General features: G+C 39.2%; 1 protein-coding gene and 1 non-coding gene across 2 annotated transcripts; both read left to right on the forward strand.

Annotated features, from left to right (window-relative positions):
- Window positions 1–333: 333 nt before the first annotated feature.
- LOC139319662 (retinoic acid-induced protein 3-like) lies at window positions 334–4,772 on the forward strand. The gene is made up of 3 exons (XM_070947610.1): window positions 334–1,261; window positions 3,353–3,402; window positions 4,677–4,772. Exons 1-3 carry the CDS (start codon window positions 334–336, stop codon window positions 4,770–4,772), a joined length of 1,074 nt encoding a protein of 357 aa, XP_070803711.1.
- A 13,550-nt stretch (window positions 4,773–18,322) lies between these two features.
- LOC139320001 (small nucleolar RNA SNORA53) lies at window positions 18,323–18,524 on the forward strand. Its single transcript, XR_011600668.1, has one exon. It is a non-coding gene; the product is annotated as a small nucleolar RNA SNORA53 (small nucleolar RNA).
- The last annotated feature ends 629 nt before the right edge of the window (window positions 18,525–19,153 follow it).

The raw sequence follows: 19,153 nt of genomic DNA on the forward strand, positions 1-19,153 counted from the left end.
TACAGTAAGGGCCTTTCCTATGGGAAGATTCCTTAATCTCTGTTTAATTGACCTATCTCCATCCCATTATTGGATCCAGATTTTACGTCCCAGCATTGTTCCCAATCAGAACAGGTGATATTGGGCTAAGCAAATCAGTGGTCTAACTTGGGATAAGGTCATTTTATATTTTCGTGTGAAGTAAATAAGACTGTTATCTATATAAATTACTTGATTCATTTTACAGTAAAGTGTCTGATTATTAACTTATTCTGTTTTTTAACATATATTTATAACCCCAAATTTGCCTTATTTCCTACAGGTTTTCTTTTAAGATAAGACACCTGAAGTGCCATGCCTACTACTCATCCCCCCTTAGGCTGTGGCAACATATCCAATGACTACTATTTTCTCTGTGACATCAATGTTTATTGGGGGATTATTCTGGAAGCTCTGGCAGCAGCTGGTGTGTTTGTCACAATCATCCTCATTCTGGTGCTTTTTTGCCTTATCTCTAAAGCCCAAGACAATGCAAAACGTAGCCTGATCCCAATCCAGTTCCTCTTCCTCTTAGGCACTCTAGGAATTTTTGGGCTCACATTTGCTTTTATCATCAGGCTCAATGAGCAAACTGGTCCCACACGTTTCTTCCTTTTTGGGGTCCTCTTTGCCCTCTGCTTTTCCTGCCTTCTGGCTCATGCCTTGGACCTCACCAAGTTGGTGAGAGGAAGACGTCCATTTTCAGCCCTAGTGTTGCTGATTATGGTCCTTGGTTTTACTGTTGTACAAGTGATTATAGCCATACAATATGTAGCAGTCAATATCACAGCCTTGAAGGCTCTACGCCATGTGATGGATGAGGAAAGACGAAGAGATTTTATTTTAATTCTCATCTATGTATTTTTCCTGATGTTTCTCCTCTTCATAGTTTCCATGTTTGTGCTTTGTGGCTCATACAAGAGGTGGAAGAGGCATGGTGTCCACTTACTCCTCACAGCTTTGTTTTCCATAGGCATTTGGGTGGCATGGATTGCTATCCTGTTGCACGGTATCCATGCTTTAGGTGAGCGATCAAAATGGAATGATCCTCTCCTTGGTATTGTTCTGATAGTAAACGGCTGGCTTTTCCTGATTCTGTATGCAATACCTGAACTCTGTGTCCTCACTTCTCCACGGAAGCCTGGAGACTACCCTCTGGAGAATAATACTTGCCAGCCAAAGGGCATGAAAAAAACTTATGGAATAGAAAATCAAGGTTATGCTCAGGAAGACAACACACAAGGTAAGACAACAGCTACTATATTCCAATGAAAAGAAAATGCCAGCTGAAAGAAAATGGTTCAAGCAAAAGATTCATAATACTATTCCTAAAGCTAACATTATTGATGAATAACATATACAGTAAATTGATTAAATAACATATACAGTAAATTGATCATTAAGCATTAGTTCAATTACTGGATGTATTAATAATCTTTAGATATACACAACAAGGCCTTTATTCTACAGTTGATTTATTTGTGATGCTGATGATGACAAAGAAGAAGACGAAGAGAACAATGATAAATTAAGGACTTTATGTACCTCGATTCATCAAATAAATTGCTTAGTAACTCTTTATGTATTAGAAAATCACCATTCTATAACATAAGACAATATCATTTTTGCTATTTTACTATACAGTGAAAAGCACATTAAAATTTTATGCGAGGTTTCATCAATTAAAACCTATCTGCTGATTAATCAGCCAAGGTTTTAATGGAACAATTCACTAATTGAAATATGCAGCTTTATTTAAAAAACTCTCTGATTAAGTAATCTGTAACCAGAATTAATTTAATTAAAACATTATTTGTTGAACTGCTTGAAAGGATTTAGTTGAACCTTTTGTTGGTATGAAAAGATAAATTTGTGACAGATATACATTGTGAGTGTCTAAATATTTCCTTTGTTTAAAGAGGAGTTAGGATATCTAAAATTGTTCAGAAGCATCAATAACAAGGACTTTTTGCAAGAATCCTTTGCAAGAATTACTCATTCCCCTTAGTTCAATACATACAGGAATATCTTATGAATTGCATACGTGCAACAAGAGTTGGACTAAATGAGGAAGATTTTAGATTTATTGTATACGCAAGTCCAGCCTCCAAACGTCCCATGGGCTTGTCTACTCCTAGAATACTTCCATCCACCTATCACTTTTAAATTTTTTTGCTATAAAATCTTCATAGTTGACAATCAACATTCCTGTGGCTAGCTGTGGTGGCGCCATGGATGGAATGTGATATTGCAGGCTAATTCAGCTCATGGCCAGGAGTTCGTTGCTGACCAGCTCAAGGTTGACTCAGCCTTCCATTCTTCCAAGGTCGGTAAAATGAGGACCCAGATTGCTGACTCTGTAAACACTTTAGAGAGGGCTGTAAAGCTCTATGAAGCAGTATATAAGCCTAAGTGCTATTGCTATTGCTATTCCAACCTGAGATATGCCTCCCAACCTTTTCGTCATCTCAGCCCATTTGATTTGCAGCAAGAAAGAGGGTGAAATGGACATTTTCCACATTAGTTAGCAAGCCCTGGGAATTGGTAAGATTGATGTTATGGCATTGTGGGGCGGGGAGGGGGAATCCCAGGACTTAGGAGATGGCATATGACTCATTTTGCCAAATGGTCATACATTCTTTATAACTTTTTAAGAATAGATTCCAAAAATAGAAATAGAAGAGACTCCAAAAATAATATAAACTGACATTTTATTTATTTATTTATTGGTTCAATTTATATGCCGCCCTTCTCCGGACACTCAGGGCGGTTTACAATGCGTTAAGCAATAGCCTTCATACTTTTGTATATACCTGCTTAGTAGGGCTTTTGCCCCCCCCCAAGCGGTGTTCTTTTTTATACAAAGTCAGCTTATTGCCCCCACAATCCGGGTCCTCATTTTACCTACCTTGGAAGGATGGAAAGCTGAGTCAGCCTTGAGCCTGGCTTACAATGCGTTAAGCAATAGCCTTCATACTTTTGTATATTTATACAAAGTCAGCTTATTGCCCCCACAAACTGGGTCCTCATCATATCACTGCATATCACTGCAATGTGCGCAATAGATGTCAAAAAGGGGCGGGGCTTTGATTGCTCGGTTGTGTCTGTCATTTTGAAGCCTCCTGGGAATTCTGAAACTATAGTCCCAATAAATTATTATTTTTTGTTTATTTACTTCAGTGGTCATGTGGAGCATGGCAGATTGGGAAAAGCTGGCATAAGTATTCATGCTAGACATTGTTATTTTGAACCAAACTAAATCTATTTATTTACTGTATACTAATTCTAAGTCTCATTTCCTTTTGCCCTCTTTGCATCTCTTTCATCATTCAAGAAGAAAATACTGACTCATATGTCCCTTATTCAACTCACTTTCAACTGAAGGTAAATGAAACAACTTTTCTTTCATTAGGGTAATAATCAAGTGTTGTAGGAGGAAAGTTTAACATATTTAGAAAATTAGACATCTGGGGAAAAGGGTGATATTCATATAGACTTATTAGTTAGTTAATAAGTTGCTTTTGATGTGATAACTAGTTATGGTAATATTTTTGTGTAGACGAACAGTTTCCTGACCAGAAAAAAAGTAAAATGTTTGTAAAAAGCTTTAAAGTGCTTGCAAAATGCTTGATAAAAATTGATTCTGGGACCTAGTACAAGTGATTTGATTAGGCTTATAACAGCAAATATTGCCCTCAGAATACTTTCAGAGGTAAAGTGTGATTTCAGAGAGAAATGATACATTTCCTAGTTACCTTTCTTTATATCCAGTGTTATCAGGTAGATCTAGGCTACAAAAATGTAGGTAACTATCAGATGTAGCTTAGTGTTATTGTATTTTTTTGTCATCCAGATGTTTAGATGTCTAGATATGCCAATTCTACTTATACTTACTTTGAAGAGCTTTCTGTAATAATTTATCAAGCTCAGCATTTTTGTTGTTGTCTCCAAAGTACCAACTAATTAGTGATTGCAGAGCAAGCATTGTGTTGGTGCTATGGAGGCTACTGAAGGCAACCAGAACCAAGTTAGAAAAAAGCCACTGAGACCTTTCCTATTCTCTATTGGAGTGGGGTTGATGGAAAAAGGTTAACTGTGCAAATGATAAGTGCCATTTTTTATCCCAAAGGTGCTTTTTCAAGAGGCAACTGGACTTCCTGTTTTTTCTTTTCATCCAAGAAGCTTCTTCAGCTGAAGAAGCTTCTTGGACCAGAAGCGAAACATCTTCAAAGAAAACCCAAAATGTGCAGTTGCCTCTTGAAAAAGCACTTTTGAGACAACCATGACCTGGATGACTGAGAATCTCCATAGACGTGGCATTTCTTAGCATAACGGCACAGTCATTAAGGGTGTTCTTGGGCCTGCTATGAATTTAGTTTCTCTTTAGTTTAGAGATATGCTGTATAAGCTAGTAATCTAGTTCAAAGCTTTCTACATTTGACCAATTCATGATTAAATATCTAAGCTCTGGCTTTCCTTCTTGATATTTAATGAGATAGTAAATACTGCCACTCTGTCTTTGAAGGAGAAAGATCCACTCTTTATAGGTTACTCAGGTTACTCTCCTCTAGGAGCATAAGAATGAACTAATAAGAGTCTGCTTTTGGGGATAGATGTTACTTTATAATCTCAAAGTTACAATTCTCTTTCTTTTTCAGAACCTTGAGCCTCAACAGGAGTTCTCCATTCCCCGCCCTAAAGCACGGCCCAGTCCATACCAAGAGTATTCCGGAGGGAAAGGTATCAAGCAGTAGCCTCACAATGAAGAAGAAGAAGCAATGTTGAGTTGACTGAGGTGTTGGTATAGCAGTGCCTCAGTTTTGCAAAATCAGGGACACTGCTCACATTGCCATGGATGAAGGAAGATTGTTTTCGTTTTCTTCTGTAGGTCTTCTGGCTCAGCACACGTAGCACTTTATATCTCTGAATTCAGTAATGAACCTCTTTTGCTCCCCCCCCTCACACAATTATAACTACCCTCCATCAAATCTTTATTAACTGGGCCTTCACCCTTGATCCACATGTGGGGATGGGAGGCTTGAAGTGGGATTCTTTCTCTGTGTTTATTGGTTCCCTGTGTAATTTTGTCTCCCTCTTCACATGAGTTCCAAATTGTTCTCTATCTATGGGGAGCTTAGACCCTGTTTTAAATTTCTCACCATGATGGATGGGGAGGCAGCAAAGCTGCCATGGAAGGACTGTTCTTCCCATCAGTCAGAATAGAGCTGGAAGGGACTTTGGAGATCTTCTAGGCCAACCCTCTGCTCAAGCAGGAGACATTTGAATGATCACATATCATTCATTACCTTATGAAAATGATAATGTCTCTAAGATCTATCAAGATTTTTTTCTCTTAACTATTTGTCTGAGCTCACTTTCCCTCAGCAGAGAGATTTATCCTGGTCATAGGAGCTGTTGAACACAGAAGCAGAGAGCTTGCTGACCATTAGTAATCTCTAACTATATTTACTTATTTATTTTGCTCTCTAAAGCACTGAAATTAGGATGATCATCATGATGTTTAAAATACAATTTCATGACCTTCTATTTATCCAAAGGGGTCTGGTGAGGCCACCATAAGAGGGGGATAGCTTTCGGTTTAAGTCTGATTTCTTAGCCTATACTATCTGGGGCAGAGGTCTTCAAACTTGGCAGCTTTAAGACTTGTGGACTTCAACTCCCAGAATTCTCCAGCCAGCTATGCTAGTGTTGGCTGGAGAATTCTGGGAGTTGAAGTCCACAAGTCTTAACGTTGCCAAGTTTGGGGACCCCTGGTCTGAGGTGAAGGGAGATGACACATCTGAGTAGACTGGGAAGCTTGCAAAGTGAGGTAGGTAAGCCTAGGTGGCAAGAACTTCTGAAATGGTTGCAATGGAAGCAATTGACCCTGCAGTATGTGATTCTTGAAAATAAGCCTTATTATATATAACCTTTGCCAATATCTGTTAAAATGTGTACCAGATACTCTAAGAGGAACAGCAAATAATAAGAACCTTAAAAGTGATTTATTTTAGAGAGAAACAGAAGGAAAAATCCTTGGCTCAAGTCAGTGACACCAAAATCTCTTACGTTGCTTGACTTTTATAGGAGAGTCAGACAAGTGTTTACATTTCCCCACTGAAATCATTGGGAAAACACAAGTATATGGTATTCTGTATTTTGTGGGAAAGCAGTCCAGGGAGGTTGCTTATACGCTTTTGTCTGCCTTATGTAATATTTATTTATATAGTTCTTATATTACCTTGAATATAGGTACACACATGTAATAAATATATATATGCAGTATATATATTATATATGTTTGTACCTCCTCCTTTTGTTAATTACTTTTCATGTGGTATAGTCTACCAAACAGATGTGCTCTATGCACTTATGATGTACAGAGAGTTCATTACAAGGCCATTAGCATATTTTAGAACACATTATTAAAGATTATCATTCACGGAGCAACTTTGCTTGACCTGAATTTTACAGCTTGCCAAGAAAAATATCTGGGTGATCTTGCTGAAAGCTTTGCTGTATTTAAAATATTACATCCGTGGCCATCGCATTTCTCTAATCCACTAGTTTAGTATTTGTAAAAAGAAAAGAGAGAGAGGAAAAAGAGGAAGGATACAAAACTAGTCTGACATGCCTTATTTCTTGAGTGCCATAGAATCACTGTCGTCATAGGAGATTCCTACACCACTGAGGTCAAGGCTGCTGCATCATGCAGGTGTCAAAACTAAACCATGAGTGTGAGATGACTGTCTTGAATCCATCTACACATATTGGATGTCAGTCCTGACCTGAAGACATCAAGGGATGGCGCATACATCGTGACACTTTCCTGTTGTAACTCTAACAATGGTGCAATTTTCTGAAGATATATACTGTATTTTTTGGAGTATAAAATGCTCCGGACTATAAGACGCACCTACCTTTTTTGGTGAGGAAAACAAGAAAAAGAAATCTGCGTCTGTCTCTGTCTCCCAGCAATTTTGCCTCATTGCAGCAAACAGTAAATAGCCTGCTTTACTTTCATTTTCGTTTTCAGCATAGCTTGATTAGCACACACACACAAAAAAATCTGCTCCCAGCAATTTACCTCCTTGCAGCAAGCAGCAGAGGCCCGCGCAGCAATAGACAATGGCAATCCCTGCAGCCTGAAACAGCTGAGAGTTGGGAGGCCGATCCAAGGGACAATCAACTTGTGCTAATTAGACTGTGCTGAAGCTGAAATGGGCTGTTTCTTCTTGCTGCTTGCTGCAAGGAGGTAAATTGCTGGGAGGCAGAGGCCAAAGGGTGGGGGCCAGTGGGTGGGCGGGGCTACATTCAGTGTATAAGATGCACCCAAATTTTCACCCCCTTTTAGGGGAAAAAAGATGCATCTTATATGAAAAATACGAGTATTTATTTCTATTAAAGTCAATCTGCCCACTCCAGTAATCTTGCTGGCTCATCAGCCATACCTCCCATGAGATATGCAGTTTCTGGCTATGGAAAAGTTGCCGGGCCCTAGTTTAAAAGGTGCATTTCCTTTAAAGGCTGCAGGAAAAATGGCAGATCACTCTTAGGCATTAAGTCCAGAGGTTTATTTTGTCAAGTCACCACCATCTACAAATAAACATCCTATAAACTGGCTTAAACTGCACTGAGATTGCTTTTGATTCATTAAAAATAAACTTGTAAATGTGTGCACCCCAAGTGAAACCCCTTTAAACATCAGAAGGCTTATTTCTGAGTAAACACATTTAACCAGCTAAGCCAGATGCCTGCAATGATAATCTATTGGCAAACCATGTTACAAATGCTCCTGTGAATTGCTTTCAGAATTGACATAGCTAATAAAATTTTTGAAATAAATAAATATTCACATTCATTTTCTCTTCCTTCTTAGCTTGCATTTGGTTTTCCTCATTTGCTCTCAGTTTCCAGCATTCCTCCTCCATTGTCCTCTATGTGGCGTTTCCAGCTTCTCTTTTCATTCATTCTCTGCATTTTTGCAATTTTGGTGGGGGTAGGGATGGGGTTTTTTCCACAGGTGTTCTTTCTTTCCCCCTATGTTTAAAATCAACATATTGCTATATGGTAATCAAAGCAAACGTATGCTCGTTTTTGTTTTTGTTTACCATGGTGATTGCAGGCAATGTTGCATTATGCAACGAATATTTTCATCACTTTTATTTTAAAGCAAATGAACAGAAAAAGAGCACACTTTTTTCCCCTGCCAAGCCAAAATATTTTATAGTGTTTGGTGTTTGGCCAGATAATATTAATGGGCAAATCAAATAATCTAGACTGGAATCTTCAAACAATTCTGATAATGGGCTTATGCCAGGTTCTGTCTCTGATAAGATTCAATCGTAATTCTCACCTTGGCATTATAAAACTCTCAGAAGAAACTGCCTGGAACTCCAACTCCTTACACCACTTTTTGTATGAATAGTTTTGTGTGAGTACTGGACAAGTTTTTTTTTTAAGTTTTGCTTCCAGAAAAACTTCTGATTATGATCCTTCAAACTGAACGCAAATATAATTTTAGAATGACTATATCACGTGGGAATCTTGAGAAATATGAAATTAACTTTTAATGACTATAATGTATTTAATCATATAATGTTGCTGACATGCTACATGAGTTCAAAAGGGCTAAAAGTGTTTCGTTGCTGATTTTTGTTTGTACTCTGTCCGATGCATCTCACTGCAGTGTGCATTGATGGATTCCAGTTGACCTAATACTGTTTTTCCATTGTGGCAATTTCCTGATAAAGCTTTTCACCATGTTTGTGACTGACTGCACCTAGATTTTCAGAAAAGAAGTCCAAGTGTGAATACAGAAAACAAATCTTCAGTGACATATTGATGTCACGGTCCGGTATGCTATAAGAAGTTTGTAAACCAGCGGAATGTAATTTGGTGGTCTGTAATTGCCAAGAAAATTCTCAATGATATCCTTGAATGCTTTCCAAGCAATTTTCTCTCAGTCCACTAACAGATCTTTAAACCACTTTTCATTGATGCTGTATCTCAGGGGTGTCATACTCAGATTGTCACAGCGTTGTCACGTGACATATCAGGACTTCCCCCCCTTTGCTAAATCAGGCGTGGGCAGCGCGTGATGCATCCGGTCTGCCAACCCAGAGTTTGATAACCCTGCTTTATCTGATCTGTAGACCAACAAAAATGCCTTTTAAAATCTGTTATTGTTGGAAATATCTGCCTCAGGTATCAAAAACCTTCACCTTCCTTTTTCATCGCTCACACAAAAATTTTCATCAGTCCCAGTTTGATGCAAAGTGGAGGCAAAAATATCTTTATTGAATCAACAAGCGGTTCATGATCCATGTTTTTCTGTCCTGGAACCAAATTCTTTCAAAATGATAATTTCTTTTACAGTTTCTCTCTTGCATGGCTGTTCCATTTGCATATGTAACAACAGTACCTGATATATCCAAACTGCTTTCCAAGCAGCAGAACTGCGACCTTTAGATCTCCACAGATATTCCAGTTGTTCTTGGTGTACTGGAAGTGCTTAGAACAACAGTTCTATGTTTTCGTATGTTTCTTTCATCTGTGCAGCATAGTCAATAGCAACTAAACTGCCTAAACACAAGTTTTGACTTTTTAATAAAATGTATTAGAAAAGACACTGGCAGAGTCCTTCTGATTTTTTTTTACAAGCCATGTGTTATGCTGCACCACTTCCCCCTTGTAAAAACATACAATAAAACAGAATGCTCTATATTATTACAAACGCTTCACTGGAATTCCATGCATTAAATAAAAAATGGAAAGCTACACATTATCAAAAAAAAAATTTAAAAAAACAATTGTTAGGTGGAATAACAATGGAGTATTACAAGTGAGGCAGGGAATTTATTGTCTCCACCTTTCTGGTAGGCCTGAGAAGTCAAAAGTAATTCTACGGCCTGGACTTCATAGCCTTGAGGGCTGTTACTTTGTTGGGAAACCATTGCTAGAGAACAAGCACAAGCTTGTTGTACAGTGAACACACACACACACAGATGGGCATCTTTGATATAACTTAAAATAATAGTAAAAAAGGCACTGTGTCCAGTGGTGGAATTCAGTCAGTTCTCTCTGGATTGTGTTAATTGGTAGTGGCAACTGCGGGAGGCTCCGCCCACCCGCCTGGATGTAATGCGCAGCTACTGCGCATGCGCAGAAGGCCATGCGCATGTGCAGAGTTGGCATGTGCACTCGTTTTTGCAAAGCGGTAGGGAAGGTAAGTGAATCCCACCTCTGTAGTGTGACCAACATCAGCCCCATTTCTCAGTAAATTTATATCAGCCCAAAATTGATTCTGAACCTCTTTGATGCTGCTGCTACTGTATTGTTGCTGCTGCTCATGGTCCTGTTGTCAACTACTAGCCTTAGTCACCCTTGTCTGGGTGACTCTGAGCAGACATTCAAGCCCCCAGATTTTCCGGGCCTTACAATATTATTCTGATGCCACCCTCCAGCAGTTTCAGCCAAGAACTCACAGACAGAAGGAAGGTGTAAGATTTCCATTTGAGACCCTGGAAATCAATGTTACCATCTATATCAGGGCTGTCAAACTCGTGGTCCGCGGGTCGGATGCGTCACACACTGGCCACGCCCAGTTTAGCGAAGGGGAAAAAAGTCACGATACGTCATGTGACGCTGCTGTTACGACACAAGTTTGACATCTACATCATTTTCTTTTGACCTCAAAAAGATTCAGAGGACACAAGCTAGTCAATTGCCTATTAGAAGGGCAACAATCCAGTCACTATATTTTCCTGAAGTTTGTTTCAGCTGAGGAGTAAGAACATTTTTCTCACCCTCTACTCACGTTTTTTTCAGTACATGCAACTGTTGCATTTATCTGGGGATTCAGTACATGTAACTGTTGCATTTGTCTGGAAGGAAGGTAGGAAAAGAGGGGGGGGGGGAATCCTTTGATGGGAAGCTATATAAGGAAAAGTAAAGTATAAAAAAGAAAAGAAAAAGAAAATAGAAATCCTTAAAAGTTTTCTGTTGGAACAGAAGAATGCTGCATCCCAATATTGCCTTTTAAAGCCTGTGACTTATAAAGGTAAAATAAATGGCAATTTTGCAGACAGGCATTTTTTCCACAACCCTCTATGCAAAGCAGCCAGGATACAGAAAACAATGTTAGCTGTGGTTTCAGATAAACCAAAGTCACAGCCAAAATAAAGTGACCTGGCTCTAAAAACTAAAGGATGTTCAGAGATCTGTGAGGACTAGAGTGATGCAAAGATCAGTGGGGAAGTGCCCCCGAAGAACCACATTCCTTGCACTCATAAATTAAAAAATAATTGCCATTTCAAAAAAGCAATGTATCAAGTAGCCCTTGTACTATGAGAGCTTTAAATTGCGTTTCATTCTTAATGCCACAGCAGGTTTGCATTTCGGTTTGGTTCTGAATTTGTTAAATTCAAATCCATGTCAAATATTAATCTAACAATTTTCATCTGTCCCCAAAAGACACTACATGCTACAGTGCTAATGCTCATTTGATTTCTTAGTGGATGGCACCTGGCTCAGAAAGAGATATCATTGTCCTCCTGCATGTTTTTAGTACCTCAATAAGTGTTTCTATTTGAAAACAGGTGGCTCCTATTAAACCTGCCACCTCCTGATAATTGAACAGGTGATATCTGGATAAATACTGATTCCTGGGGGGTGCAAATACAGTAGATTGTAGCAAAAGGTTTGTGTGTGCCATTATTTCCTTTGCAGGTTAGCAAGTGGCCACTTGATGGCGAACTTGTATCACAACCCTCTTTGGAATTGCTTTAAGAATTGTTCTGACAGAATTCTGCCAGTATATAAGTCACTCTCATTCTTTCCCTCCCCACTTGTATATTTCTCGTTCATTCCAGTTGCCACAAACATCCTTTATATTAAAAGATGATGATCCATACATGATCTGTACTGTACTGTACTGTACTGTAACTTTCGCTTTCCAATTTTCAAGTAACTGGTATCCAGATATAAAGCCCAGTATTTTACAGCAGGGATTCCCAACCCTTGGACTGTGGCTCACTACCAGGCCGTGACTGGTTCAGAAGTGGGCCATGGAAGCAGCAGGCTATGTGTGCACACCCACACCTCAGCCCACTGCTTGCACGGGGCAGTTTCCCTCCCTCCCCCCACTGGGCCACCAAGCTATAAAAGTTGGTATAAATGCACTAAAGTGTATTACATAAGAGTTCTGACTTAAAAATACATGTTTTTGGTCCACAAAAGTTGTGTTCAGTGACACAGTGGTAGGGGTGAAAATGTCTGACCCTTTTGAAAGGTTGGTGGCATTGGGGATTACATTTTATTCTTCTACCCAGGAAATGCAAAACAGCATGCTAATAGTGTTGAATTCTGGCATACATGCTAGTTTGCTTGAAAAGCTTTATAGCAAAGAGTTATACTTGAAATGCCATGTGAGCACAGAACAATTATTAAAGCTTTTTGGTTGAAAAACAAATAAATATGAGCTTAATTTCTATATTATTACTTTACATATAGAACAATTGAAAAAATAATCATGCTGACTGCAAATTTATAACAAGAATTGTTAAAAAAATAAAATTTACATGTTTGATAGTTCAAAGGAAAATATGTGGTTGCTAAGTTTTACATTGAAATGTAAGCACTTAATCATGAGTACATAAATACTGTAAATGTGTTTTTTATTATTATTTTAACAACTCAAATAATAATCAGAAAATCTCCATTTTTCAGTTTTGTTTTCTTATTTTCAAGTCCTGAGCTTCTGGGGCAAATGTCTTGATATTTTTTGGTACTGGTTAATATATTTACTTGGATCAACTAAGCGTTCTAGAAATGTAGAAAAGTGCATTCTACTTTCGGTATATATGCTGTAGTATCATTAGGTCTTCCACAAATCGTGTTGCTTACACAAAAGTTTTCAAGAAATAATGAAGTTGTTTTGACTGGAAATATTGTGAAAATGTTTGTAATTTAAGCTCAAGTTGTAAAATGCCATAAGGATTCAAATATCAGAACACCGTTTATTCATATGACTACAAATAATTAGTAGAGTATGACTTGGTGAAGTTAGAATTCAATTTATATACTGAATATATCCAATATTTTTTTAAAAAAAACCTCCCAGTGTTGGAGCATTCACAACTTCTGGAGGCAAGTTGTTCCACTGATTAATTGTTCTGTCAGGAAATTTCTCCTCTAGTTCTAGGTTGCTATATACCGGTATTAAGGGAAAGTGAACTGGAAGAAGATGAGCATGGCTCATAAAATTGGAGGCAGAAATTTCAATATCCTGTGCTATGCTCATGATACTACTATGATAACCAAAAATGCAAAAGGAAAATACTAATAGGGGTTTGATGATGCATACAGTGAAATAGACTGCTTCTGAAAATGGGAACTAGGGCAATACCTTCAGGTAGTAGAACTCTGGAACTTGACTCTGTGGTAATTTCATCCCCTACAATGGCCTCAGAGAAGAGAAAAACGAGATAAGACCCAAGCAAAAATAATATATATGTTAAGTTTTTAAATTAAAATTTTGATCGTGAGAATTTCTGTTCTACGGAAAGTATTAATTTCAGTGGTAATGTAGGTGTCAGCCTGCATCTTTGCTTTCTTTCAAGCTTGCTGCCAGCTGCCATGGAAACGGGGGTGGTGGTGGAGAGCCCTGGGCATTTGGGAGGGGAAGCGTGCAGGAGGTGGAAACAGCATTTCTGTGAAGCGATGAGGAGGTTTGGACTCAGAGAGGACAGCTTGAGTTATTTAACATTTCCAAGGCTAATCGTCCTGGCATTGGAATGCACAAAGGGGGAGAGATGCACCTGAACCAGAGACTTCCCCAAAACATGTTCTTGGCCAATGATTGAACTCTGGTTGCCTGGCTACTGGGGGAGTAGGGGTGGGGGCTCTGGGATATGTTTCAATTTTTTTTTGCACACGTTTTGCTTTAGATCTTGCCTGACTCTTGCTGCATTCAGTTCTTTCCTAGTAAAAGTACCTTTTCTCTAAATGTATGAATGTTCTGTATTTAATTGCATAATCCCCTTCCTTGTGGTCTGAAGTTTTTACTTATCGCTATGATCCAGTTGGTGATTCAGCAAATATATTACCAACAGGTACTTTCTGTGGCTCTTTTTTGAATTAGGAAGTATACATAACTGAGAAGTGTTATTGATGCAAAGCAAATAAAGTAACAAAGCACCCTCAGTTGCCCCACTACCTCCAAAATATAGGTTCTTAAAGAGAATAAAGAAATAAAAAAAAGCTGGCTATGATGGGGGGAGGGAAAGTATTTCTAGGAATCAGAAAACTATATTTAGGCCTATCATAAATGAAAGGATACGTGCATTGTTGCTTGGTTTATAGAAGCAAACAGGTAAATCTGGAATCAGAATTGCACAACTAGGTGATGAAAACCCAGAATAATATCACAGGAAAAAAGAGGAAAACGTTTGGAAGATATTAATAAATTCTCATTTTAAAAATGCTACATGAATTTAAGGTAGAGTAAAGCTGAGCGCCACATGCATAGATCAAAGAGATAGAAACTGACAAGTAAAAGAACAGCAGCAATGTTTCAACCCCCTTCTTCCAAATTTTACCAGCTTAATACTGGTAGTCCTCTATGTCAGGGGTCACCAACCTTTTGGACCTTAGGGACCACTAAATTCATAATTTTAAATCCCACGGACCACTAATATGATCTGCCTTATGACCGGCTGGGTGGGATTGGCTAGGTGGTCATGTGACTGGGTGGGTGTGTCCAACTCTACTCACCCCTCCCCTCCCAGCCACTCCTCACCTCCCCGCCCAGGCTCCTTAGGGCCACAATAGGAAGCAGTTGTTGAAGCTAAGCAGACACCACGAGAAAGAGTTGGCAAAACAGCTCAACAGTTCAACAGTTCAAATTGGATCTGACCGAGAAGGAGGCTCAGTAGAAGCACCTCACTGTGGACTACGAGCATAGGCTTTCCAAGCAGAGGGAAGACCTGTGGGAGTGCAAGGCCAGGTACAGGTGCCTGGAGGCTCAGAGGGCTGAGATGGTCAGCCAGTTCCAGGCCATGATGCAGTCCCATTGGAACAAGGCCCCCCGACTCTTTGCCACCAGCGGTGCTTCCCTCCAGCCTTCGCCCAAAGCCCTGCACCAGGAGGCCGAAGCAGACCTCAAGTTGGAATTTCTGTCCCCCTCCGACCCACACAAAAAGACCCTGAAGGGGGTCTCTCTGCAGCAACACAAATGTTCATTGCACGTATCTGTCCCAGGGGCCACAGTTGGAGGACCCCTGATTTAGTGCAATATAAAAAATGCAAATAGCTTTTCTGCAGACCACCAAAATTTTCTCGTGGACCACCAGTGGTCTACGGACCATCAGTTGGTGACCGCTGATCTATGTAAAACCACAATCAGGACCAGATAATTCATTGTTAAGCAGTGTGGTTTCTTAAGCGAGTCATCACTTGACTATACCCAATTTTTCAACCATTTTTCCCATGGTGATTAAGCGAATCACTGTGGTGATTAAGCAAGACATCATGTGATCATGACTTGCAACCTTCCCAGCCAGCTTCCTCCATTGAGTTTGCTTCTTGGAAGCCGGATGGGAGGGTCACAAATAGTGACTCCCGAGACACTGCAACTTTCTTAAATGTGAGCTGGTTGTCAAGTGCCTGGATCACAATCACTTAACCATGGGGACACTGCAAAGATCGTAAGTGTAAGGATCAGGTGATAAGTCACGTTTTTCAAGGCTGTCGTAACTCCAAACAGTTGCTAAATGAATGGTTGTAAATCAAGGATTACCTATATGGTCTCCTAGCCTGCTGTCATATCTTGCTGGTATTCTGAACTTGTCTTTGTCTGATGTGTAAGGAAGCATAATTTGAATTCAAAGGTCACTAAAGACTCCGCAATTATCCCCCATGCCTAAATCAGTGGTGAAATGTAAAATTTGTAATTACCGGTTCTATGGGTGTGACTTGATGGGTGTGTGTGTGTAATGTGACCAGTGGGTGTGGCCAACTCTTTTTTTTAACTTTTAAAAGCATTTTTTCTACAACCTCTTCAGCCGAAGAGGTTGTAGAAAAATTGCTTTTAAAAGCCTCTGATGATCCCAGCTGAGTTGCTTGATCATCAGAGCTTTTTTTTTCTTTTAAAAACATTTTTTTCTGCAATCTCTTCAGTCGAAGAAGTTGTAAAAAAATGCTTTTAAAAGCCTCTGACGATCAGGCAACTCAGCTGGGATCGTCAGAGGCTTTTAAAAGTATTTTTCCTACAACCTCTTCGGCCGAAGAGGTTGTAGAAAAAATGCTTTTATAAGCCTCTGACGATCCCAGCTGAGCCACACGATCATCAGAGGCTTTTTTTTTAACTTTTAAAAGCATTTTTTCAGCCGAATTGGTTGTAGAAAAAATGCTTTTAAAAATAAAAATAAAAGCCTCTGATGATCACACGGCTCAGCTGGGCATTTTTGGGGGGGGGCAGGGATTTTTACTACCGGTTCTCCGATCCACCCGCTGCCATCACTACCAGATCGGGCAATCTGGTATGAACCGGGATCATTTCACCCCTGCCCTAAATTAAAAAAAAGTTATGAAAGGTTAGAAAAGAAATTATATAAAAGAATTGATTGTAAATTCACTTTTCCAAGCAGATGCCCTTTCAATTCTCAGAGTTGAAGCAGCGATACAGGAAGATGTTGAAAGTAGGAGATCACTTTAGTGCCACTGGCAAAGGTATCATTTTGTACTTTGTAGGAGAATGCAATGGTACAGCACTCTTGTATTTTCATTCATCCCCACAACATCATCATTGTGACATTGGGTTGAGAGAAAGTTAACTTGGTCAAAGTCATCCAATGATTTTGGGATAAATGTTTCAAAGCTGGGTTTCTTCAGTTCTAGTCCAACAGTTTAGCCCTCTGCCAAACTACCTCTCAGTAGAATGTGGAAGCTTTAATTCTGCTGATTCAACTTAGAATCACATCTGTGTTTTTAGCTGCCGTGCCATTCTGTTGACTCAATTTACGTGTTCAAATCCAGTATTTTTCATGTGCATTATTTCTAAGCCAAGTATCCCCTACTTACAAGAGCATTTGACTTTTCCCTATGCATTTGTCCATATTACATGGATTCTGTTACTTTCAAATTGCTTCTCTAATCAATCAAGAGCATTCTGAATTTTATTTTTGTCATCTAGCTATCTTATCTGCTTTCTTTCATACAAGCTGCTTATTGAAGATACCAAAATGGGGAGAGGAAGCAAAGCCAAAACCACTCTTATTTTGGCTCAGTTTTCTCTAGGAAGAACATATATACTCTTCCCAGCAGATGTGAAAAATTATTTGAAGTAGCATGATGCCACCTTATAGAATTATAATCAGCAAATTCTGACTGATCCAGAATAAATTCAGATCTTAATGTAAGATAAGACTGCATGTATAGAGGAAATATGATTTTTCCTCCCTGAAGCTCACTGTTTCTCAGTCTGAGAAATCCTGGAGAATGGGTGAAGAACCAACTAAGAGGAGGGTAAGCATCCTTATTTTCAAGAAAGGAGGAAAGGAGGAGCCTGGGAGTGACAGATAAATCAAATTGTTTTCCTGTGATAAAAATTCCTTTTATTTTCCATACTCTAAGCATCACTTTATAGACAGTGGCCATGAATTTTATAAGACAATATTTTTTTCTTATTTTTCCCCCCACTAAGTGATTTAATAGGCCCCAGGTAAGTTATGCTCTCATTCTCTCATTTATTCTTGAAGTATACAAGTCTTGATCAAAGTTCTTATTTCTGTGTTTCAATCTTCAGTCCCCACTGGATTTAATTCAAAAACTACATCTACCGTTGTTTCTTTCATCCACAGAATGTGTTTCTTTCTGATGGAGAATTACGTACCTGCTTTGACCCAGTCCCTTGAACAACTGCCATCATACTATCTGTATTATAGAACGGTTATATGGCTATATAGTTCCAATATAAACTTTGTATCGTCTGTTGGTGTGAAGATATAAAAAGGCATGGTTGCAGGTGTGAAATGCTCCCAGTTCGGACCGGATTGCCCGATCTGGTAGCGATGGAGGCGGGTGGTTCGGAGAACTGGTAGCAAAAATCCCTGCCCCCCCCCCCCATACCCAGCTGAGCCACACAATCATCAGAGGCTTTTTTTTTTTACTTTTAAAAACATTTTTTCTACAACCTCTTCTGCTGAAAAAATGCTTTTAAAAGTAAAAAAAAAGCCTCTGATGATCGCGCGGCTCAGCTGGGATCATCAAAGACTTTTAAAAGAAAAAAACCCTTTTTTCCTTTTAAATGCCTCTGACGATCCAAGCTGAGTTGCCTGATCGGCAGAGACTTTTTTTCTTTTAAATGCCTGTAACGATCAGGCAACTCAGCTTGGATCGTCAGAGGCATTTAAAAGGAAAAAAACTCTTTTTTTCTTTTAAGTGCCTCTGACGATCCAAGCTGAGTTGCCTGATCGTCAGAGGCATTTAAAAGAAAAAAAGTCTCTGCCGATCAGGCAACTCACCTGGGATCGCCAGAGCCTTTTGAAAGCATTTTTTCACAACCTCTTCCCCGAAGTGGTTGTAGAAAAAATGATTTTAAAAGTTAAAAAAAAAAAAAAGGCCACGCCCACCCAATCACATTACCCCCCCCCCCACCATGCCACGCCCACAGAACCGGTAGTAACAAATTTTAGATTTCATCACTGCATGGATGTAAGATGTAGTGCATGGCACGCATGCAAAACAGGCAATTCAGGCACAAGGTTTTGTTCCGGTTAATTTCTACTGATAAAGCAAATGGAATAATGACAGAATGAAGAAACTTCTAAAAGGACTCAAGGAGGATGGTTCTCAAAGCCTGAGACAAATCTCAAAACATGAAGCAGTTCACAAAGCCAGAGATGGTTCCATGTGAAGTGAATCAGATGATAGCACATAAGAACCAAGCTGGGACTGGTCAATTCTTGTCAGAACTTGTAAAGGTGGATAAGAATTGTAATCCTTCACATATATCACACAGAAGAAGATACCATGCACGATTTGAGTTCTTCTCACTTTGTCTTTGAATTGGGTGGGGAAACGTGTGTGGGTGTGTATGTATGAATAAAGATTTTAGTTCAGAAGTGAGTAATAT

Source organism: Pituophis catenifer, unplaced genomic scaffold (assembly GCF_029215685.1).
Source record: "Pituophis catenifer annectens isolate HBS135680 unplaced genomic scaffold, rPitCat1.0.hap2 SCAF_7, whole genome shotgun sequence".
NCBI classification, from domain to species: Eukaryota; Metazoa; Chordata; class Lepidosauria; order Squamata; family Colubridae; genus Pituophis; species Pituophis catenifer.